The 24,666-nt window shown below is 38.4% G+C and overlaps 1 protein-coding gene across 2 annotated transcripts in view; it reads left to right on the top strand.

Annotated features, from left to right (window-relative positions):
* The first annotated feature begins 4,247 nt into the window (after positions 1 to 4,247).
* The window catches only part of LOC145483505 (WD repeat-containing protein 64-like), a 32,248-nt gene continuing 11,829 nt past the window's right edge, over positions 4,248 to 24,666 (top strand). For both annotated transcript variants that reach the window (XM_081462027.1, XM_081462026.1), the window contains exons 1-22: positions 4,248 to 4,509; positions 4,705 to 4,826; positions 7,130 to 7,238; positions 8,336 to 8,442; positions 12,242 to 12,271; positions 13,379 to 13,432; positions 15,078 to 15,134; positions 15,605 to 15,713; positions 16,395 to 16,506; positions 16,835 to 16,877; positions 17,637 to 17,734; positions 17,834 to 17,913; positions 18,809 to 18,862; positions 20,052 to 20,137; positions 20,634 to 20,675; positions 20,880 to 20,964; positions 21,434 to 21,522; positions 21,628 to 21,687; positions 22,391 to 22,514; positions 23,455 to 23,624; positions 23,962 to 24,046; positions 24,366 to 24,442. In XM_081462027.1, the coding sequence (XP_081318153.1) occupies positions 4,356 to 4,509; positions 4,705 to 4,826; positions 7,130 to 7,238; positions 8,336 to 8,442; positions 12,242 to 12,271; positions 13,379 to 13,432; positions 15,078 to 15,134; positions 15,605 to 15,713; positions 16,395 to 16,506; positions 16,835 to 16,877; positions 17,637 to 17,734; positions 17,834 to 17,913; positions 18,809 to 18,862; positions 20,052 to 20,137; positions 20,634 to 20,675; positions 20,880 to 20,964; positions 21,434 to 21,522; positions 21,628 to 21,687; positions 22,391 to 22,514; positions 23,455 to 23,624; positions 23,962 to 24,046; positions 24,366 to 24,442 (1,947 nt within the window). In that variant the 5' untranslated portion in view covers positions 4,248 to 4,355. The remainder of the gene's footprint in view (positions 4,510 to 4,704; positions 4,827 to 7,129; positions 7,239 to 8,335; positions 8,443 to 12,241; positions 12,272 to 13,378; positions 13,433 to 15,077; positions 15,135 to 15,604; positions 15,714 to 16,394; positions 16,507 to 16,834; positions 16,878 to 17,636; positions 17,735 to 17,833; positions 17,914 to 18,808; positions 18,863 to 20,051; positions 20,138 to 20,633; positions 20,676 to 20,879; positions 20,965 to 21,433; positions 21,523 to 21,627; positions 21,688 to 22,390; positions 22,515 to 23,454; positions 23,625 to 23,961; positions 24,047 to 24,365; positions 24,443 to 24,666) is intronic.

Raw genomic sequence — 24,666 nt, 5'->3', positions numbered from 1 at the left:
TTTCCCTTCCCACCTCACGTAGCTTAGCCGTCCCTTATTCTCCCGGGCCTGTGCCTTATTCTCCCCACCTACCTTCTCAAGGGAGTTCCCCCCTAAGAGGAAATTTAACCGCCATGTATACTACAAAAAATGTATACTTAATGCCATGAAGCATTTGCTGAGCTTCACAAACAGACTACTACAGTTTAGTTACCTTTACTTTTTCATCTCCAAGTTGATAAATAGCTAAGTATTGAACCCTCTTTGTCTGTAGCTAGTGTAATTTGTACAATCCTGGGTGTATAACAACTACTTGTAGTCGGTTGTCATTCTGTAAGGGACCGTTCATTTTTTATGAGGGAGGGGGGGCTGGTGGGATTTGGGAAGCACCATTTAAAAATCGCATGACCCCCCCTCAGCTTACCAATTTTTTCACATGGCCCCCCCTTATAGCGGTCATTTTTTGGGATGACCCCCCCCCCAAAAAAAATTGAACAAACAATATTTAGATTTCAACTTTTTTAATATTTCTCTATTATCCCCCTACTTCACGTTATTGTGCTCACTATGAAGACAATATTTACAATCCCTATACTACAGAGAGCTGTTGTTTAAAAAACAAATCAAAAGAAAGAGAAGTCAATTTCGGATCTCCTAGTTATGGCTCGCCCTGAGCGTGTGGCATTTGGCCTCTCATTGGTATCTTCCTCATCTGAATTGATGAATGCAAGAATGACATCACTTGAGTCATCTTCTCCCCTAGAGTCAATGGCATCACTGTCATACTCATCATTGTCACTTTCATCCGTTTCACTGCTGTCAGCACTTACCCTGTTGTCATTTTGTGTCAATGTCCTGACATTTCTCAGTGTTGGTTGGCCAGCTCTGAGAGGACTCTTCTGCCGCAAGCATAAATGTCTTACAATTGCCTTTACTTTCTCTCTCTTGCTGCTTTTCAAATGCTGCTTCAGCCCGTGGTGGTTCAAGTACTTGTTTTGTTCTGGAACACGTTGCTTTTTAAGCTTGGTTAGATCTTTGCACAACTCAGTCCAAGGATAATCCTCATATGATTTATCTTTTGCGTCCCTACTTAACTTTGCCTTTTCTTCTGCCCTCCTTTTCCTTTTAAATTCCAGCACTTCAAGATGCTGAAGATAATCCACCACAAACTTTGATTTGACAATAAACTTATCTGCAAATAGAGCAACGCTCTCTGGGTCAGATAAAACCAGCCTGCCACCTCCATGCTCTTTCTTCGCTTGGACCCTTGGCTGCCAGTCATCTGGATCACGCCCTTCTTTTGGGGTCTTCTGGTAGGAGAGGTAGTGGTATTCCGGTAGGCAGGAATGGTCAGGAACTGGTTTAGGATATCTTTCTATGGGTGATCCAGTCCATTCACAACAAAAAGAACAAATTTCTCCTACCTTTTCTTGACAGGACAACTTTAGAAACTCTCTGTAGTTCTCCCCCTCCTCATAGTGCTCATTCATAAACTTCTCAATCTTACGGAAGTAACAGTGGCCTGGAACAGAGTCTTTCCTTGCTCCTGCATTGTGATACTGAACCAAGTACGAAGTGTTGTGAAAAAACTGGAAATCTGTTGATGTGTTGTGTGAAACACATTGTTACATTTAATTTACAGATGTCTTTATTTGGAAGGTTTTTACCTCTACTCTAGTGATAGGCATGTATAAATGTTGCCCTGTCCAGGTAAAACAAAAAGCTACGAGTGTTCTCAAATCTTGCAAATAGTGGATTACTTTTTATAAATTTTAGCATACTTGTTGTGGTTTAAATTTATCTATGGTTTAAAATTTCTTAATTTTCAAGGTAAAATGGGGTTGACTAGCCTACACGACTTTTACGGTTCGTGACATTTGTACATTTACTGTTCTCTGTTCAGTCACTCGACCTTTCTTGTCGCTTCACTCGTGTTCATGAAGGGCACTTCATGTTGTGTAATAAGGAGGAATTTTAGTGGAGTTGAGCCGTTAGATCGTGCTATGGCAAATTTTTACAGGTCATAGGTCTGCATGGTTTCCGCTGTTATCTGCATGTCGACTCGTTGAGTTTGACACCTCTGTAATTTGCCATGTGTTTATGCATTGTTTAGACTCATTTCTATTGCAAGATATGCTTTTAAATCTCCATGAATTTGCTTTTGAGGGACAAAATATGAAATTTACCGTGAACATGTTGCTTACTTGCATTCTATATCGTGACGCCGGGCCCGGCTGTGATTAGAACTGTTTGCAAGCACAGTAGGTAGATCGTTATCATGGATATCATATTTGTTCTCCTACGATTTCCTTCGGAGACGCCGTAGCTTTACTTTGAGAAAGCTATACGTTTGTCTAGAGACATTCCTATGTTTCTTGCAGCTATCTGATCGAGCTTGTGTTTCTCTTGCTCGATGTATAGGTTTATTCCTCCTTTTTATTTCCTCCTCTTTTGCAAACCCCGTCTTTAAAATGGGGTTGATGCTATACGTTGAGTGCGTATTTTTGCTTTAAGCTCCTTGAGTTAGTTGAGTGCTGCTATGTCTTGCACGATGTAGAACGGGGCACGTCCATAATAATCATGAAATAGGCTCATTCCAAAATGCGCAATAATGGCGAAAGCGACGAGTCGTTTAAGAAAAGGTTTACAGCTGAACGATCCAGGCAGTTCGACATCTTACAAGCAAAAGAAGCAATCTTTCTAAGTGCGGATGGCTGTTCAGAAAGGGCGAGTGAGTTTTCCATGCCAGGGTACCAGTTGAAGCCCAGTGATGGAAGAAAACTGAACTTCTCCATCAAAGAACACAGAGCAATGGTGGAAAAGTTGAATGCCACGATTCCACACTCTTTCAGTCCAATGGGCTTGCTTTAAAGCAGGGCGAAGAATTTGCCCACAGTTTTAATGTAAAACAGATCAAATTTATAGAAGCTAAGTTGACGAAGGTCACGCAGGACATGGAAGCACTAGAAAATAAGAAGAGCAATTATAACAGCATATTCAAGGGCATACTCAAACAGCACATCAACAAAAGGAGAAGGAAAAAAGAAAACCGCATAAAGTCAAATGAAAGAAAGAGGAAGCGGACTGAAAACAACGTCCAACGAGTTTATGGAATCTGTGTTGGAAACCCACTAGGAAATGATCTTCCACAATGCCTTATGTACCCTCCTAGAACGGCCGTCCCGGAAGAGTGTATTGAAGTTGAGCATGTTGCCACGTCGTTATTTAGAAGAGATGGGCCATACATCGCACAGCTCTTGGAAGGGAATTATTTCACCAATGCTGCAAGAAGCAGAATCACCACCAACCTTGAGCAGGAAGTCAGAGATTATGTTTACACCTTCATGTACCCTGAAGAGTACACTCTGACGGAAAGCATTGCTGCTTCTTGCAGCATGAAGATGACTGCCAGTGAAAGTTGCATTCGAAAATAACAGTGTTAAATACTTCTTTTCAGTAGCTACAAATGCTTTTTGTCGCCAAACGTTTTTTTAAAGCAAATGGAAAGTTTATAATAAATTTGTATCCTGCCTTCTATGTTTATTCTATAGCAATTTTTTTGATATTCAAACATCATGCCATTTTAAAGTTTTACTAAAATATTTCACGTGACCCCCCCTTTTTCCCTTATTTTTTTGGGATGGCCCCCCCTCGAAAGCCATTTTTTTCGCATGGCCCCCCCCCCCCAAATCCCACCAGCCCCCCTACCTTATAAAAAATGAACGGTCCCTAAATTCATTCTGGCCCCTACTCCAACAATCAAGACAGTTCCCGTTTACCCTTTCATCAATATAAAGTGAGACAGGAAAACCAAGTAAACGTTCGTATGAGCTATGTTGTATTGTTATCCCCTGCTATTTTCAAGTTATAATTTAACCTTGAACAGTTGCCAACGGCCCCATTGCCGTTGTTGAAGGAAGGTTTCCACAACAGTAAAGTGTAAATACCCGGGTAATATCACACAAAAAATACAGTAGATAATAATAATTACCAGAAAGACTCTTTGGCTCCTACAACGTCTCGAGAAGCCTTTTTGACGCACTTTGTGACGAAAAAGCAACCAAAACAATAGAGAATATTCACAGTTCTCACTTGCCGAAATCATTTCACACCTTTGTTGTCAGACGTCTTTTCTTTCCCGCCGAAAAACACTTTTAATAAACGGCTCTCTGATTGGCTATTCTGGTGCGTTCCTAACAAAAGAATAATTTTAATTGGTTGTTTGTCATTTACCGTGTTGCTGTGGTAATCAATCCTTTGAACTGCGGTTTGTGCCTTGGTGCTAAAATATTGAACACAAAAGGAACGAAACCATGTTGTTTTGTTCCGCAATAATACCAAACGGGAAGGACAGCTGAACATTTCACCTCGACGAGATGCTTTCGAGGCAGAGTTCACGGCCTTACACCGTGGGAAGCTTTCGCATGAAACTTGCCTTGTTCGAGCAGTTTATCCAAGAGTTTACTTACGTCGACGAAGAACTCAATCCTGAGGAGAGACAACAGATTTTACAAGCTCGTTTGACAAACGGTAAGAGTATTGAGATTATCAGCATGTACTATCGTATATATCACTGATTAATTTTTTAGCGTGAGTTAATATAGCTAGCGGAATCGGAACGTCGAACGCACGTGGAAGCTGCGAACGAGAGTTTTCGAAGATCTATGTTGTTTTTAAAATCAGGCTTCTAACGTAACTAATCTTATCAATGGTTTTAATTTGTAGGTTATGAGCCTTTTTGCGAAGCGATTCGTAAACTGTTTGGCAACGACGTTAGCACTCAAGACCTCAAGGCCTTGTTTAGGAAGATAGCCTTGAATCCTGATGCTGAAGTGGACTGGAGTGAGGTGAGACTGTGACTTAGATGAGCTTAGATGGCTTATAAGCTTATCATTGCTACATGTGTTACTGTACATACCAGGGCGCCATTTACAGTCGGATCTCTTGAGTTGCTTGACAGACCCATAACACCTTGAAACAATGGCTATTGACTTGATGTTGATCTATTTTGTCGTCGTTAACATACAACTGTAGTCTGAGAGTAAACTTCTCTTCAGTTCCATGCGAATTTATTAACTAGCTGATTTTTACAGCCAAATATTATTGTTTAAAGACTTGGCAACTGTAAATCCAGTATTGTCTGACCCCTTCACAAATTACAATACTGTTTATGTCTCACTTAGTTACACTGTATGAATTATGTAGGCTAAAAGCAAGTCCTCACTACAAGAATTTATTAAAATATTGTCAGAAGTTTCAGCAACAAAGAGAAAATGTTGCATCGTGGGACTTCATTTTCCTAGATGTATATATGTGACTTCAACGTAATACAGTACAACAAAGTAAGGCTTATTCCAAATGTTGTGCTACTGCTGTGCCGAACGAAATGCAAGTAGCACGATGTTTGAAACCACTCAGTTTGGTAGGCTGAATTAACTTCGGCACGACTACTTCACACGGCAAGCCTTGCCGTGCCGCACAGCAGTAGTGCAACTTGGCTTCAAACAGTGTACTCTTGCATGCCTAACTTTGAAAAATTCATAGCCTGCTGCATTGGCTGCCATTTCTTTCATTATTTAAAATGGTCTTCAGCAAAGCAAACTTCTTCTGATCTTTGGTGCAACTGAATTAAATTTGACATTGAAACCACTGCTGTTCTATTGTCATGCCACTGCCGGGCCAAATTCATTTAAGTTCGGCACAACAGTAGCACAACGTTTGGAATAGGCCTAAATATGATTACCCGTGTTGGTTGGATTTAAGGCGATTTATCTGTAATCAGTACAGCAAGGACAGCAATGTATTGGCTAAAGTGGTGATTCAGGCATTTGAGACTCCCCACCCCCTTGGAATTTCAAACTGACCTTCCATGGGACAAAACTAGTTTTTCACTGGCTGAGTGAAACAAAATAAATGAGCAAATTTTTTTTTCTCATACACCGCTGGCTATAGGTCATGTGATCTGTGGGACAGGTTGTTGATTCTGTTGCATCTGCAATTGCTGACTTTCCCGTCCACCCACCCGAAGATTTTAACTTTTTACACAATGCCAGTATAATGTACAGTAAGCCTTAAACTTTTTTTCATTATTTCCAGTCTCAAATATATGTAGTGGAATTCTATTTGTATTAGCTTTGATTTTGTAATAAAGGTCAAGCAGCAGCTGTCAGCTTGACATGGCTGCCAGTGGTGTGTGAGAAGTATAGATAATATATATTTTATTTTTTGTGGTGTACATTACCATACTTATTAACTCTAAATACACTATTTGTGACCAAATGGGCTTGCCTGGAATGTAGGACATTTAGCCTCCAAGTCAGTTGGCCCCTAGCCTGTTATTCCCTAACCAGAAGTCAATCAGCCCTCAAAAAACAAAATTTTCTTTTAAACTCAGTAAATAAGTTTATTGCTGAGCATGTATGTTGATAGAGGAATAGGTTGTATTGCTGAAATGGGCTTTTAAACTACATACAGTGGTCTGCTCAACTATCAAACTTTTCAGGTTGGGAGAGTGACAGAAGAATAATTTACTAATTTTAAAAGAGACATTTTATTTAGGGGCTAATCGACTTTAGGTTGGGGGCTAACAGGCTAGGGGCTTATTGACTTGGGGGCTAAACAACTGGATACGGCTTGCTTCACATCAAGCTACCAAAAGATTACAGACTTTGCATCATGTACATATAACTCTGTCTGTAATCAAACTTGTGATCAGCAAATCAGGCTCCTACTCTACAGAAATCTAATTTTCTTAATCGCTGCAGTCATATGATTAAAGCCAAATTGGATGGATTCCTTTCCCATAAGTTGAAAATCTTTTTTCTTAACTGCGAAACTCAGAAAACCCATGAAAACCAGAAATATCTATGGAATGTTATTGTGTTGCACTCAAGGGAAAAGCAAATTAGGGGTGAGAAAACTAAACCACAAACAGCAGCAGTAATTTGGTTTGCAGTTTGCTCATAAGAGCTAAATTTTATCATGGTTGGTCAGTACATAATTCACCTGTCAAAATCAGATCAAAGTGTTCACAGTTTTTTGACTCACACGGTAACTTTGTCACCAAAAAAACATTACACATGCCTGGTTAATTATAGTTGTGCTGTATCTTTTTCATCACACCTTTTATTATTGTTGTCAAATCTTCTAGCTGTTTGGTATTGGTGGTTCCACTGATGAAGTCCCTGACTTACTGTTAAACGAAGACACATCGTCAGTTATAACCACAAGCAAAAGAAGATCTGTAGGAGAGGCAGGAGGTGAGGACTTGGAAGATTACATATAATGGAGAGGGTGTCCTGGGGTCCATTTTCTTGAAGGTCTCGGAAAGTTTTCACACCTGGAAAGGCATAGCAAAATCTCAAGTCTTATGGTTACGGAGCTATTTTATTCAGTGCACATATTCTTAATATGAACAGAGGTTCCCTTGTTTCAAGAAGTTTCAGGCTTATGCACCCCTCTCTTTTTACATGCATATTAACTAAAAGTGGCTTTGTGGGCCCAAAAAGTTTCCAGGGCTTTCAAGAAACAGGCCCCTGATCTGATGCATTGGATTGAGATGTCTAGGTTCAAACCCTGGCTACAGCTCATTCATTGTGCTCTTTGTCAAGATATGTGACTCTCAAGTTGAATCTCTCTCTTCAAGCCTATAAACTAATGGGTAAAGCTGAATTTGATACCGATAGTAACCTGGTGATAGTCTAGCATCCCATTCGCATCCAGGAGGGAGCAGAAATACATGTAGTGTTAATTTCTTGAATCTGGTTATTGCAACCAGATATACAGTCACTGTAAACATTAGTCTGAAAGCCACTTGGCTTGCATGGAGACTTTACCATAATGTGGTACATACCATATGATGGTTCCCAAAGACAATCGCCTAGGCAAATAGATGTACTTGATGATGTTCTGTATTGTGAGTTCTTTTCACTTGTCCAATGGACTAAATCTTAATTACAACAGGGGGAAATTTACTGAATTTTGATTTGTTGAGATGGAGGATGTACATGTAAGTTCTCTGATCAAGAGCAAAATTTCTCACTTATGATTAGCTGAGTGGCAAAATCACTAGCTTCTATTGGCTGAGCACTCTATTTACTTTTACTCTGAATACTTTGAAATTATGCTGTTAAATTTCTTCGTTATCATAATTTGTTCTTTATGGTAACAAGATTAAACCACTGTATTCAAAACATTTGTTTGTAACTACATCACTTCGGACAAATTTCAGACACTTTGCTGAAGCATAGCTAAAGTGAATTTATGCATAAAAAACACGAATTACAGACCAGTAAGTACCTTATAAAAAATGTGTACCAAGAACTTCCTTTCCTTTATTTTCCTTCATACATGATAGGGGACAAGAAAAGACGTGATGTTGTGCAGTGTATTGTTCATGTTCCAAAGTATGACTTCTACATCATTGCCTCACAGAAGGGCATCATTTGTCAGTGGAGTAGCAAGGTACAACTTTGTGCAGATCACAGCACTCTTATTCTTTGACCCTTATTCATTTAATTGCTGCAGCTGTTTTAATATATGAGTGCCAAAACTATGCTTGAGCTAGTTTTCAACATCCAACAGAGCAACAACAGTTGTCTCCTACTGACGTTCTCCCACTGTCTCTGGTAGTTAAATGCTGCTCCTGAAAAACTTAAGACTAATTTTGCAGGGCAAAAAGGTAGTTTAATACATGTATCATTCTAGAGAAAGTTAGAAAAAAGCTGAACAAAGGACTACTTGCACAAAGGTGCTGTTATGATGGAATATGGACATAATTTGACAGTGACCAGTGTTTCTGCCAGACCGCGCCATTGCGGGAATCCCGCATTGCAATCAAAGATGGCCCCCAGAAAAACAAAAAAGGTCCAATTTAGCCCTTTCCTTTTACAAGGCTGCAGGCGTAACACAGGCATAGCATTTTAAAAGCCATCCCAGGGCTTGAAATTATAGCCTGTTCCAGGCTCTCGGTCAGTGGGGACAATCAAAAAAGTGGGCACAGGACAAGCGGGGTCTGCTTTAAAAAAAGAGAGAGAGGGTGTAGGAAGGAGAGCCTGAAAGCATTGTTTTAAAAACCTCATTCCGCCCACTTTTAAGAAGATACCACTTCAAGGATGTCAAATGTCAAAATGTCAGTGTCTTCGGTGTTGAGTTACTCGCGCATGTATCACCACTTCACAGTATGTTTTAATCTTCTTGCGATCGTTATTTATGTCTTCCTTGTCGACTAAAATCTTTTCGAATGTTGAAGCTCATCCCTTGAAATGCTGTAGATTTTGCAAGAAAAATGTGACTTGCCAAGGAACGAAAGTTCCTAGAGTTTCGCTTTTTAACATCATTCGAAACAAGGAATTGCTGGCTTACAGTGGCAATGAGTATTTTTGTGACAGCCGATGTTGTGGATTCCCTGGGGTACAAGCTTGTGCAAAACGAAAAGCTTTCTGATGTTAGCTGTCTGACTTGTGTGAGGACTTTGGCCAGAATTTACAGTACTTTCAAGAAAGTTACCGCACTAGCAAACGTGGACACCGCTAGAGCGAAGCAAATTTCACCCAACTCCCCAACTGGAATTTCACCAGCAGCAAAAAGAGCTTGAGAACATTTGTCTACCAGTTCAGTGTCTTCGAGAAGTCCTCAACGCTCGTTAGCCTTAAGTGATGTCAACAGGGAAAATGTAAAATGGGGTTAACTAGCCTACACGACTTCTATGGTTCCTGACATTTGTACATTTGCCGTTCTCTGTTTGGTCACTGGACCTTTTTGTTGCTTCACTTGTGTTTATGAGGGGCATTTCATCTTGTGTTATAAGGAGGAACTTACAGTAGAGTTGAGCCGTTAGACCGTGCTATGGCAAATTTTTAGAGGGCATAGGTCTACATGAATTCCTCTGTTATCTCCATGTCGCTTCGTAGAGTTTTTCACCGCTGTAATTTGCCATGTGTTTATGTATTGTTTAGGCTCATTTCTGTTGCAAGATATGCTTTTAAGTCTCCACGTATTTGCTTTCGAGGGACAAAAATAATGTGAAATTTACTGTGAACATGTTTGTTTACTTGCATTCGAATTCTGTATTGCGATGGCGGGCCCAGCTATGATTAGAACTGTTTGCAAGTACAGTAGGTTGATTCTTATCACGGATAACATACATGTATTTGCCTTCATACATTTTTCTTTGGAGATGCCGTAGCTTTACTTTGAGAAAGCTATACGTTTGTCTAGAGACATTCTTATGTTTCTTGCAGCGATCTGATGGGGCTTATGTTTCTCTTGCTCAATGTATAGGTTCATTCCTCCTTTGGTCGTTCTGGTACCACATGATTCAAATGTAGCTGTTTACGCGCAAGTCTGTTGACTGTTTTGCGTGTTGTATATGCCATTGTTCAGCTTAGTTCAGGCAATTTTGCAATTTTGCAACTTTGCTCCATTCTGAGCACTTTTACGTTTGGGTAATCCTTAACACAACTCTCCACAATCTGAGTAAATTGAGAGTCCTCAAAATCACACATGCATAATGCACTCGCCATGCTCAACGTCACTTGGCGTTAGACAAAAAGACAAGGTGTTGATATAAAGTGTCAAAATTAACCAATCAGAGGGTATACTGTAGCTGGTATACTGGAAGTTTTTAAAACAATGCTAAAAGGCTTTCCTTCTCACAACCTCTCCTTTTTTTTACCAGACCCGACTCATCCTGCGCCTGCTTTTTCGATTGTCCCCACTGACCGAGAGCCTGGAACAGGCTATTGAAATTGCTATTGAAATCTACACACAAACAAATTATTTCTGCGTGAATTTTTCCTGTTTTTCTTGGGGCTACGGACTGAACAATGCTTAATCCTATAAAACTTATAACTTATTACCTTACAAAATTATAAGGTTTATTGGACGTTTAAGTCTTGTTCAGTCCATTGCCCCAAGACAAATACGTGTAGAAATAATTTGTTTGCATGTTTATTTGCTTGCTTTTGGGGTCATTCATGCATGCGAATGGCTGTTGAGAAACCCAACGTTCCCGTCTTCAGTTATGAATTTCAAGGAATATTGCCAATGTGTTTGGTGAGCTAGCCATTCACACTGAAAGTAAAATGATAATTTTTACCAGTGGACCCCTGCTAAATCGCTCGGAAGCGCATCCAAGTCAACATCATCTATTTTCCCACGAGAATTACTGACTTTACTGTGAAACTGATATGGCGTCTATATCTTTTTGATGAGGTGTGAGTGACATTTGATGACAGGTTGTGTCAGTATTAAACCAATGGGAATTTTCTGTTGCTGGAAGAATGGGTAACTTTGAACAAATTTAACATATGCATGGCAGACAGTCGTATTTTTTAGCGCCTCTCCCCATTCTTCCTCAGCATTATGACACTCGCTCCAGACCTTTCGAATATTGACCATCACCCACGGTCGCAAAAAATATGACTGTTTTGCAGTAAACACATATTATGTCCTTCTAGAAAACCATATTGAAAGATCTTTGCTTCTAAAACATTCAACATGAGAAAAGAAGTCAATGCATCCTTTTGCTTTGCTGTATTGATTCTCTCACACCTGAAAACTTCTAAATAGCTGATTGTGCTTGAAATCGCCCTATATAGTGTATTGCAAACCCTTGATCTTTGACTAGGTCATGTATGCATATGGATTGTTCTCTTGTAATGCACAGATCCTTCATACTAGTATGTGGCAACCAAAAATTTGCATTTGGCGACTTTTTTTTTACCAATTGTTATTTATTGCCCCCTTTCTTAAAATAATGGCCCCTAAAAACGGTCTTCAGGGGCCACTTTGACCCTCAACTTAAATTTTCTGGCTGAAACACTGAGTGATAAAGGTACATGTACTGTACCTTTGATCCAGGATGGGGGGACCAACATTTTACATAACATGAAAGTGAGAGGGATGCTCACTGGAAAAAAATTTTCAGAAAATACCAAAATAAGTACATGGACAGCTTTAGAAGTTCAAGATAAAATGCCTTACTGTAAACCTCTACATGTACAGGCTAGGGTATGACAGACATTCCAGTAAGTGCCATGTCAGTAGGAATCTCCTTCTGATCAATGCCTCTGATGCACTGGTACTGGTACTTTCATTGTGCAACAAAAAGATTTCAAATCCTGGTATAACCAATCCAAAGTACATATATGTACAATATATGTAATCGTGACTTTTGCTACATGTGTATTTGGCTACTGTACATGTATGTTGATCTTTGCATATTTGGTAGTTGGTTAATTGTTGATGTTCTATTTTACAGTTTCGACTCCAGTCCTGCATTGACTTGAATGTGAGTTAATCACTAAGTAATTCTTTTACTAACTGACTCATAACTACCTACATATACATCTATAGCTTATTTTACATGGCAGTATTTTAATGCAAAACAATCACAGATGAGATGGAGACACTTGCATAATTATATACTGTAGGATGTTGCTAATCTGATAGCAACTGTCTTATTTCTCATCCACTTACAACCCAAGACCTTTGATATATTATTTTGTAGAGTAAATTCAAAAATGATATCACAATTCATGCCACCAGCATTGAAGCTAGCATGTCAGTGTATGTGCAATAGCTGATAGTTTTTTGTTGTAGAAAAAAATCAAATTACAACTGAAAGGTAAACGGCTCTGGTCAAATCAAGTGTTTACTAACTGTGAGGTAAAAATGTTTTTTAACCATGCAGCTTGATGCAACATACATAGTGTTTTTGAACTACTGTAGTGAGAGAGGTCCAATATGGGGAATTATTGTTTGAGCTGTTTTGTATTTTATTTTTTACAAGTTTATGGACCGAGTCACAAGCAGGGCTCATTTACAGTGTACTTGCAAAAAATAAATAACAAGGCCAATCTTCCTCAATATGGACTAAACAAGCTAGTCAAAAAAATTCTAATAATGGCTCGGTGAAAAATTGACCGATAAATTTATGCATAGCTTGGTCAGTTTTTGGTAAACACTTGTGCTAAATTAAGAATTCGCATTCATTTTTCAAGGTCACTTCAATAAAAATGTACATGTTGCTCAAGGTATCCACCAAACTCAAAGGAAAAAAGGCGAACTCTTTCTCTTTTGTGCAATGTTTGCATGGAAAAAGCAATTTGCAGTCTGTACTGCGAGGTTCAGACTGCTCAGGGAACCAGTCAGAATACTTCTTTTCATTCTGGACCAGTTTTGCATGTCATAAACTGTGCTTTACAAAATTCTTGCTCCATTTTAACTTCATTTGGCATTAGTTACCTAGGTTTATTAGAATATAAAACCCACATAATCCAGCCTTCTAACTTCTATCCTCACCTGTGTGGTATACAATTTGCATTGTGAATGCTGAATAGAATTGTTTCCTTGTGCAGTGAATTATTTTAATGTTCTCTTTTTTCCCTTCTGTCAGGAGTCATCATGGGTTACAGGCTGTGGCTTTTTGCCAAGTCTTAGGAGGATAGCGGTAGGTCACTTCCAGAAGCTGTCAAAGAACTTTGTGGTCATTTATTGTAACTGCACATGCTACATGTGCATTACATGAAAATTGAACTCTAGGATAAAGACTTGTTTGCATAGTTGTTAATTCTCTTATTGATTTCCAACTGATGTGTTAACCATGAATTACATTGTTATGCACCATACCATTGCCACTTTTGATTTAATTTTGACATCTTTTTGACAACGTCTTACTGGCCTCTACATGTATTTGCAGCAGCCAACCAAAACTTGGAAACTGTCATGGGACGAGATGTTAAATTTTGAAATTCATCATTCACTCTCATGGAAATTTTAAAAGTTTCAACCTGTGGATGCTCAAAACCAGTGATGAGTTTTTGCAGTTTGATTGGCCATTTGAAACGGAAGCCATTAGAAGTTGTCAAAAATATGTCAAAAAGTTGTCAAAAACTAATCATTACAAAACTTTCCTGGGTGGCAACAGTAGGGTGTGTAGTGCTGTATGGTAAAGTTAAAGTCTGCATACAAGCCAAGAGGCCCATCAGGCCGGCACTTGTGTCCAGTTTCTGTATAGTATGAAGTGACTAAGAGTATTTCTACTCCCCTTAGATGGCAAGCTAGTCCATTGCAAGGTTACCTCCAGCATTGAATTTGCCGGTACCTATTTGTACACTTGGGTGGGGAGAGGCACTGTAACCATGGTTAAATAAAGTTTTGTTGCTTTTTGTAATGAATACTCTAAAATTTACGTTACATGCTTATGGCGTTTCGTTGCAGGCAAAAACAAACCTAAAAAAAAAAGAAGTAACTTACTTGGAGAAATAAACAGTGAGATTAAAAATATGTGGTCGAATAAATAAAATTTTACTTTAAAAAAAATAATGGTCCACGAGAATAAAAAATGTGGTTTTAGGTTTAAGAATTGACGAAAAAATATGGACAACGCAAAAGTGCAGTGAAGCGGACAGATTAACACAGAAAAAAAAAACTAGTCAAGAGGAAGCTCTCCTTAGGAAGGCTGATAGAAAGTTCTGAAGAACAGTTCAATTCAGCGTCTTGTGATACCTCAGTCTTTTTGGTCCGTCAATCAGAAGAATACCAATGAACACTGTCAATGTTGTTGTCGTTGTCGCAAAGTAGCCTAAGTACCACTTCCTCTGATGCCATGTAAGGAGATACCCTCTTACATCCAGTTGAGGTGCTAATCAGTTTCTGCTTCCTCTTGACTAGTTTTTTTTATTTTCTCGATGTTAACTTTTCCGCTCCACAGCACTTTTGCTTTGACCATATTTTTTCATCAATGTTTAAACCTAAAACCACATTTTTTATTATCGTGGACCATTTCTTTTTTTTTTTAAGTAAAATTTTATTTATTTGGCCACATATTTTTAATTTCACTGTTTATTTCTCCAAGTACCAAGTAAGTCACTTCTTTTTTTTAGGTTTATTTTTGTCCGCAATGAAACGCCATACATGCCTCTTGATATCATTGACATTAATTTTATAACTTTCTTGAACTACGACAACCGTGGTAAGACTGAAGATAATGTTTCAAGAAAACATAACATGTTGATGTACAAAATGTAGCTTAATGTTGTAAAATAGATTTACTGGTATAAATAATATATTTTTGTTTTGTTTGGTGACATCAGGTTACATCTGAAAGAGCATTGTCTTTATGGGACTACAGAGCAAAGAGAAAGCAATTGGTTAGTGTTTGAAGCAATTTAATGAAATTTTGATTCTAAAATAAATGTGTGCACTTCTGACTGAATTACCTTCAGGATTCCCTAAACAATACTTCCCCTTTCCCCTAGCTTGTGGGGGCTAACAGATTTTATCTTTCACTAAACTGACAGCCAAGTAGAAAATTTGGACGTGCAGGTGAAGTAAGGCTGGTGCCACTACACAATGACTTGGGACAACCTCAAGGAAAAATGTGTTTTTTGTATCCTGTCTTTCTTTGCAAAAACAAACTATACACTATCACTATGCTTGTGCAGTGTTGTCTAGGCTTAACCACTTCTTTAGAAACACCACTGATTGCTAAGGTGGCTACTTAGGCAAAACAACAAACCAGAACCTAAAACTGATGTTTTTTTTTCTTTCTATATTGATACTGAAATAATTTTTTTTTTTAACTAAACAAAGCTTACTATTTTTTTTTTTACCTATAAAGACCATTTATCAAATCAAGCCAATGGAAAACTCCCCTCAGTGTATGATCTATATTCCATGGAAGACTGAATCAATGAATGAAGACACAATTCTTTTTGGAGATGACCAAGGTACTGTAGGTTTTAAGCTGTTTTTACAAAAAACCGTGTGACCTTCATGAAGAGACAAGAAGTTATTTTGACATACATGTATATATTTTTGTCCTTTATTTAATTTTGTCCTGAATTTTCTTCCCCAAAAATCTAGCTTTACTGCCACTGTACCTTTTTGAAGTTTAGCAATAGCCATTGTATTTCAGTAAAGCCTTCAATAAATCATATTTAACATATTCTTCTTTTTGAGAAGACTTGCAACCAAGGTGAACACAGTACAGAATGACCCTGTCAGTTTGTTTTTTTTTTTTTTTTGTCAACCGCTGAGAACTGAAATAACAGCCATATTTGTTTTTTTGTGCTATCCAAACTGGTCAAAAAATTTGTCTATTGGCTGTTGTGTGATGCATGTGTACTTGACAACAACATCAAGTTTTTTGGTATTTTCATTTACAGATGGTATTACTTCGTATAATAAAATAGGTAATAATATAATGGCATGGAAATAACAGAAAATTCTCAGCAATAAATGTAATTTTATTAATATAAGTTAGAGCTTTTAATTCTACAAGTTTAAGATTCAACTTTGTTAAATGAGAAAAGTTCTTTTAGTTTAGCTTTGTCTGGTACATGTATTTGTTTTGTGAATTATTCTTTGATACCTTACTTTACTATGTACTTGTATTCTTTCTAAACAAGGGTACGTAAACATGATGACAGTGTCTTCTAAGGACCTTCATATGAAGAACGCAACTGCACCTGGGAAAACAGATTCTCAGCTTGTGACTATTGATCCAAGCAAACTAACCTAGTAAGTATAAACACCTGTATAAATAATGGTTTCATTTTATCTTTGTAAAGCCTTACAGTAATTTTTATCACTATCATACATGTATTTGCAAAGCAGTTCAACACCCCGGAGTGGAAAGAAGAAAATTAAATACACATGTTATATTAATAATGTAATAATTATTGATCAGTAATCAGTGTGGAAAGAAAGTATGCAATCTGCAATATGCTGTTAAGCACACTTGATTGCTACATTGTCAGCATGTGTACAGTGTAGGTTACTTATTTGGTGTTAGAGGGTTAGCTGTGGCTTCATTAACTGACTTATATACTTCTCTCTTTCTTCATAGTGCAATACAAGGACGAAAATTCCACGATGACTGGGTGATCAAGGTTTGGGATATGTCTTCTGTGTGTAATGAAATTCAACTGTAGGAAACCTTAAGTACAATATTAATAACACCTCTGAGGAGACTAATCATCGTAAAATCAAACCTGTATATTTTGTGGACAAGTGGTGCATATTTGTGTGTGAAAAGCCACACATTGGGAGCAGGGCCTAATTATTGTAAGTTTCACCATCAGGTCTTGTAAAAGGTGTATTAGTGATATGCATATATTTATGAATGTGTCATCTGAACTGTAGGTTTACCTACCCAACTATTGAAAACCATGCAGAATCTTGTCCCAAAGTGACAAATGATGCATCAGGAGTATGTACATGTAATTATGACAGGCCTGTATCATGTTTGGTGACAAGAACAAAATGACACGTAGGAATGGAAAAGTCACATACTCATGAACCTTGTACATATAGCTGAAAATGTACACTTTTTTGTGCAAAGTGTAGAGACCCCTCTCCACTTTGGTTGCTCTGACATCCCTTAGATGGCTTGTGGCCTTGAATTGTTTTCCTCAAAGAATTAATGAACAAAGCTTGCTGGGCTCTAAATATATTGTCAGTTATGACCCAGCATGGTCATCATCATCATCAGTCCTAGCTCTCCTCTGGGAGACCCAGCATGATACTTACCTACATTTGTTCTTATTGCTGTCACCTGTGTGTAGCAGTACATGTATATGTGTGAGAGTTCCCAAATTACAAAAAAAAAATGAGAGCTTAAAATAATCCTTCTCATTACTTTATTTTAGCTAAAGTATTTTCCTCAACTGGAGATGTTTGGATCTTGTTCGCCAAGCAGCAGTTGTTCTTTTATCTTGGGAAGCATTGAAAGAGTTTTGGATAACAGGTGAAATACTTTGCACTACCAGTGTTGTCTGTGTGTGTTATTGGCTTGCCAGTATAAGTAAAGTCCACATGAGATTTCTGTACTTCTCTTGATTTTCAGCCCTGTCAGAGAGCTTGCTGTTCCAAAGGGAGTCAACTGCTTTGATTACTGTACAAAAGCTAATGTCATAATCACAGCTGGTGAATATACAGTTTTATATTCATTGATTTTAAAATACCTGTTTTTAATCCCAGGCTATGGGAGGCAGGGCATATTCAATGAGAGCCATTTTGTAGGTCCATTACAATCATACATTTCTATCTACTCGCCATTTTGTGCCGCATCTGTAACAGTTGTCTGTTGTTTCAGACCCGCAGGTTAGCCCTTTCAATACTCTGAATTTATCAAGGCTTTCTTCAAGTTTGAAACTTTTGAGGTCTTAAAGATCAGTTTAAGCAAACTTTACATACATTTATGGTCTATAAGGACATCATCACACATGCACACCTTCTAGCTCTGATGGAGATCTTTGTGTTACATTCTAGACTTGTTGTATCTTTTGGTACTGTTTAAGGTGTCCATTTCAACTTTTTTCTGCTGCTACATACAGACATCATATCTGGTGTTATGTTGTTCTGGCCCTACTTGTAGTTGTCTAAAGGGTGATTTGTATTATCCATTAGATAGTGAGTTATCCACTGTATAGTATTTTACATGTTTGAACAACTGTGTCCTGAGTTTTGGGGAGGGGGATTCCCACACAAGAGACAGAGATGTTGCAACAGAATTTTGAAAAAAAACCAAACATTCTAAAATGTAACAGAAATTCATAACTGAAGTTCATCTTTATGCCTAAGAGATAATAGAGAAGATTGATGGTGATACGCTGTAAGTGATGCTGGCACAGCTACAAGCCATGACCTTACCGAAATTACAGAAAAAAGCACCACACATACATTTACTTTTACATGTAGGTGTCACATACATGTACTCTATAGGACAGGTTACATATAGTTGCTTTGACCAGTGGATGGATGTAAGATCCAACTTGGATTGAAATGCTCAGACTCAAGGATTGTTGTTTGCATGTACCAGGGGCAGACAAGGTTATCAGAGTGTGGCATCCACTCATATTCACAAGGCCAACAGGTAAACTGAAAATAATGTATAGATTTAGGCCAGTCTAAAAGCGTAGCTCCTGGGCCGGGTTGTTCAGAGCTCAATTAAGCTAACCCCAGAAAAGGTAGAATTTTGATTTCATGTAACTTTGGGGTGAGGTTTTCTCTCTATACATATTGTTTGGCCTTCTGTTTTGAGTTTAATAATCACCATATACACAAAACAAAGCAGCAAAAAACATTTGTATAGAAGAAAAAGTTGTAATTCGGTTAACTTTTAATCCTGGGTTAGTGTTAACTGGCTTCCAAACAATCCTGCCCTGTTTTCAACAAGTTAACCTGACATGAGCCCACGATCCAATCAAAAACCAGCACTTGGTCAGCGGTCAACTTAAGAAAATACGTGACCTGTAAACTTGAGCCCACGATATGGTCACGTGATACTGGTCAACAGATACCTTGTTTTGACAGGTGTCAATTGATCATAACATGGATGTCCGATGTCAAAGAAGTTCACGGTAAACCAAGGCTGCATGTCTCTGTCAATCTATTATTTGGAGTATGGCCGCCACGTCGTCGCCGTCGCCGTCGCCATCGTGCGTACGCGCCCACGAGCAATACCGCTAGCCATGATAACCATGAGAAAATCAACTCATTGGTTTCCTTTTCTTTCCTATATGAGTATGGGGCTCCGCTTGGCGACCCTTCGAGCCGCCAGAGCTCCGCTATAATTTCTTTTGCCCAGAATGTAATGATCATAATGTGCATTTCCAAAATATTAATTCCCACCCCAATCTAATGTAGGTCATGAAATATTCCAAGGTGAAGGAGGTTTCAAAAGCCAAGGTTTTAAGGCAAAGTACATGTATGAAGCTAAACTGGGAGATGCAATTCAAAAACCTTTTGTGGGCAGGTCATAGATATTTTCTGGAACAAAACAATGTTTTGTTCTGAGAATATTGTGGTGTATCATTTGACGCTGCCGTGTGCAAATTGGTTTTCTTTGCACCCTGCGCTGTACCCTCAATCTGATGATTTCTCTGTTCACATCCCCCTCAACCCCCCCTCTGGCCTTTTGTCAGCCTCATGTTCAGGATGGAGAATGTAGAATAGTTGATGGAACACTCTTAGGAACTAATAGCTACAGCCTACTTGATCTATGGATGTCTTCTTCCTCAACGTATTTCTAATAAGGCCATTGAATGGATGTTCACTTGCAGGAAAGCTTCTTGGCCATCTGTTCACCATTGTTGATGTCGCAGTTAATGAAAAGGATCAGCAACTCATCAGCTTATCAACAGCACGAGTGAGGAATGCTATTAGTATTCATCACAAATGCCAGTTGTAAAATGCAGTTAATGCAAGGTTTTCAAAATAAGCCAGTGCCCAGTGCAAGTCACTGGTTATTTCAAGCATTTTGGTCCGTTACTTTTTGTCACAAAGTTTATTAATGCACCAGTTTGTTTCACCAACTTAATCATGATCTGACCTTTCTGAGGAAATAAATGAACAGGTGAAGAGAGATTTCCTCCTACTATGTTATTTCAATTTGAAATCCCTGTAAATGGTGCACTTTTTCTGGGGTTCCATGACTTGAACTTGCTTTGCTTTCTTCAGTGTATACTATCCAGTTGTCCTGTTCCATTTTTCCATTTTTTTAAAGCCCTCAGACTTGCATGAAAATCATTCCCCTCCCACTAATGTACAAGGCGTCTTTAGTTTCTTTTCACTAGCCACACATACATGTACATCAATGACAGTATTACTTCACTGATTGGTGTCATTTCTTCCCTTTAACTCAGGTGTTTAGGGTGTGGGACATCCAGACTTTGTCATGTCTACAGGTATGCTGGTGTGAAAAATCGTTACAATATTTTTTGATTTTAAATTATTTTACTTGTATGTATATGTTTTTATCAAGTTTAATGCATCAAAGCAGGAAATGTCACTCTGAGATACACGAAATATATTTGGCAAAAGAAAATGAATGATTTGTGGTTGACATGTACGGTAATTTGATAGGGTATTGCTGTAAATTTTATTTTTAGGTATTTACAGACAATGAAGTGAGGCCAGGGGAAAAACGCATCTCTTGCATGCTTTTTGATGCTAAGCATGACAGACTCATTACAGGTATGAAAACACTCACCCTACCCTCCCCTCCCCCCCTACCCACAATGGATACCACCAGACTTGCTGCTGAATGGTCTACCCTGGTAAAATAACATAAAGTTACTTATCTCAAGCTCTGCAAGGCTGGGAGTTAAGTTACAGACAGTCGTTCAGTCAGTCATTTGATCAGTCAGACAATCATTCAATCAGTACTATTTATCTGAAGGTCAAGTGCTCTACAGTAGCTGATCAGCAGTGGTACAGTGGTTGAATATTCACTCCTAGAAGGATTGATACGTGCTTGTCTTTACTTGAAATGGGTTCTTTTCTGCACCTGATGATCCTAGTGCATGATTAGAAGGTCTGCCCATCTCCCAAAATGGTGGTATAATAAATCATTGTTCCTTCCTCCCATTCTGCAGAATGGTGTTCACACAAGTGTTTTGGTGTCATTATTGAATCTCATTTCTTTAAAATTATGCATTTGTAGGTTGTAGTGTGATTGACACCTGGCCACTCACAAGAGCCATCCAGGACTCCCTTCAGGTGCCACACACTCATGACAGGCCCATCTGCCAGGTACGATTTAAATTCTGTGTTTTTCTTTTCTCTCACACTACACCCATGCTTGAACATTTTGCAAGAGGCAGATTCTAATGAAGTCTTAATCCTTTTTTTTTTCAGCTGCTGTATAATCCCCAGATGAACCAGGTCATAAGTGGTTGTACTGAAGGAATTCTCAAGGTAGAGTATATGATCATTATCATTATTAACAAAATTCACTTGTCACTGCTAAGGTCAATTAACATGATGAACTGCACAAGCAGTGTAGGAAAATAGCATGTTTGTACATTCAGACAGAGCTGTGCCAATGGTTTTGTTGAAGTGGCACAACTTATCTTCACTTGCAAACTCTTGGAATTCTTTCAGATTTTTCAATGAGTTTGTAAGCACTTTGGTATGCACCAAAAATTACCAAAACGTGCCTCATCCACTTGAGAACTCACATACAAACTGAAATTCTCTTTTGTTTTGTTTTTTCGCAATGTGAAAGGGTACCCTCCTACACAGACCCTCTTTGACCTCATCACGCACGTTTTTAGGCGAGGAGGGTTTGCCTGACAAGCCCAAAAAATGTCTATGTATGGGGCTAGTAAAAAGTAGAAGACCTAGCAGGTCTTCCGCCACTACAGCTGTAGGTCTTACAGAGTTGGTCTTGTGGTTCCCTAGGCACACAGTTGTACAACACAAAAGCATTGCCATGTTTGTAACTGTTTGTCTGGCTAAACTGAGACAGGAGAAGAAAAAAAAGAGAAAAAAAAAAAACACTAAGCACCAGGGCTGCACAATCCGTTTTGTAGTCCTCGTTATTTAACAACATCTTAACAAATTTTTGTGATACAACTATAAAAAGTCTTTTTTATTTTGTCTTTTCATTATTGTGTAGGTTTGGGAAATGGAGACAGGTCAGTTTGTATACCAGGTAACTGATGCCCATGGCCCATCCACTGAGATCACAGCCATGACAGTTGACAGCTCTGGCTACAGGCTCGCCACTGGAGCATACAATGGTTAGTAACATTACTCCGAACAAAGTACTACAGTCAAGGATTTCTTCAAATTTGATCAGTTTTACTTTTTATTTTTATTTTTTATGAAAGAAAACCTACAAATTTTACATTGGCACACACTACCAGTGCTCGTCCCTACGTTTGTAAAATCTCATTACATGGTTACAGCTTAGTTTAAAGGCAACATGGTAGTTACGAATTGCAATGGATTAACAAGTATGATTTTCGCCAAACCACTGGGCGTTTTTTATTTATTTGTGGCAGGTGTTGACAAGAGACCCCTCTCTCATTAGAAAACACGACATTGTTACATACATGTAATTATACTGTTACTGTACAGATTTACCTTACATTATGTATATTGCATTACTAACTGAGATTAGATACATGAATAATACATAATTATTAGATCATGTACAAACAGTCAACATCCCTTTAGACATTCGCAAGAAAGACTCCATTGGCTCCTTTAAATCTTCTGTTAGGAAATATTTTTTGTCCAAAAACTCTTAGCTTAGTTTTTAGTTGCGCATATCTAGTTTTAGATTTTTTAAATTTTTAACTTTTATCATATCTTTAAATTTTAGCTGTATTCTGTTTTGTAATTTTTATTATCTTATAAGTGTAAATAGTTTTTAATTTTTAACTTAGGATAGAAGGCCACTGGTTCGTCAGTTTTTTACTGTTATGTGTTACCCTCTATAAATAAAGTTGTTACTTACTTACTTACTTACTAACTGTTAGCAAGAAGCTTCTTGGCGTTTTCAAGCTCAATGAGTCACTGCTCAAGTGCATGAAAGTAGACAGGCCTGAAGTAAGCTTGATTTTTGAATAATCATTGGCCAGGAAACGTGGTCAATGACTGTGTATTGTTTGTTTTTCAATGAGTATAACTAGACCTGTAGATTTTCATACAAGCAACACCTTTTTTTGGAATTAGGTTCTATAAAAGTGTGGGATTTCGGCAGTGGGCAGCTGTATAAGAAGTATCCAGATGAACAGACCAAGAAGCGTCATGAAGACACTGTAACCGGGCTGGCTTATCACACAATCTACAACAAGAGGTGCTTGCTGGTCTCCTCATGGGGGAACAAGATACGAATCATGGAGGTTAGAGAACGTTTTAGACAAGAACAATGGACCCGTTGTAATAAAATCCATAAATTGACAAGCACTGGGTCGTATTTTGCTTAAAAGGCTTTTTTGAGGGTACCCCCGATATTTCAGTAGGGGAAGGATGAAAGATATGTTTGAGAAGTGTACATACAATGTAACTGGAATGTGTCAATGAACATGTTGTTTTAAGCAACATTTAAATATCCGTTGAGTAACACCTTGCATTTCTCATAACTAACGGAGTGGATATCCTTTGCTGCTGCTACAGTTACTCTTGTTTTTGCTTCTGAGTTAAAGTTAAAAATTTGATTTTCACCTGCTTTTTCCACAGGACCCGGCTGAAGTAGCAACTCTTATTGAACTGAAGGTTTTGAGCGATCTCTTTATCCCACCAGAACCCTCGCATAATGACAAAGGTAATACTCTATACACGCGCGTAGGAGACACTTTTCGCTTCATGTCTTTTGGTCATCTACATTTACCTCCTATTTCCTCTATTATTCATTTAGACAAGTCTTTCTCGCCATGAGGAAGCCCAAAATGAGCGAACCGAAATCATACACTTTGTCCTGCCATTGTTTTGTTGTTAACGAGAGCATTGATCATAATCTTGAACTCTTAGTGTAAGTGGGCTGAACTCTTTGGCCCCTGGAGAACTCTCTGGCCGCATTTAGTGGCCTAAAAGGAGCAGCCCGCATGTTTACGTGAAATATTGCTTCTGTTTGATGTTTGCAGATGAACAAGGACCTTTTATTTCAAGAGCTCCGCTACCCACCATTGGAGAAACCCAGGAGGTCAAATCAAGCAATGAAGTAAGCCTTACAATTCGTTAATAATGTAGCTTTCTTTTGCCAATAACAATTGTTCCTCTCGCTCAGTGTAACATTAAACCTTGCAGTGCATATGTTGAGACTGGTTTTGACTCATTGAAGGTGACACGTTTTAAGAAGTAGGCCGGCGGCAGTGGCATATTAACAATTCAAAACATGGATTTACCGGTCACTTAGCTAAACATTTGGCTGTCATCGTAGATTTA

This window comes from Orbicella franksi, chromosome 4 (assembly GCF_964199315.1).
Source record: "Orbicella franksi chromosome 4, jaOrbFran1.1, whole genome shotgun sequence".
In the NCBI taxonomy this organism is placed as follows: Eukaryota; Metazoa; Cnidaria; class Anthozoa; order Scleractinia; family Merulinidae; genus Orbicella; species Orbicella franksi.
The sequence above is the reverse complement of the archived record's forward strand: the minus strand, read 5'-3'. Positions and strand labels throughout refer to the sequence as shown.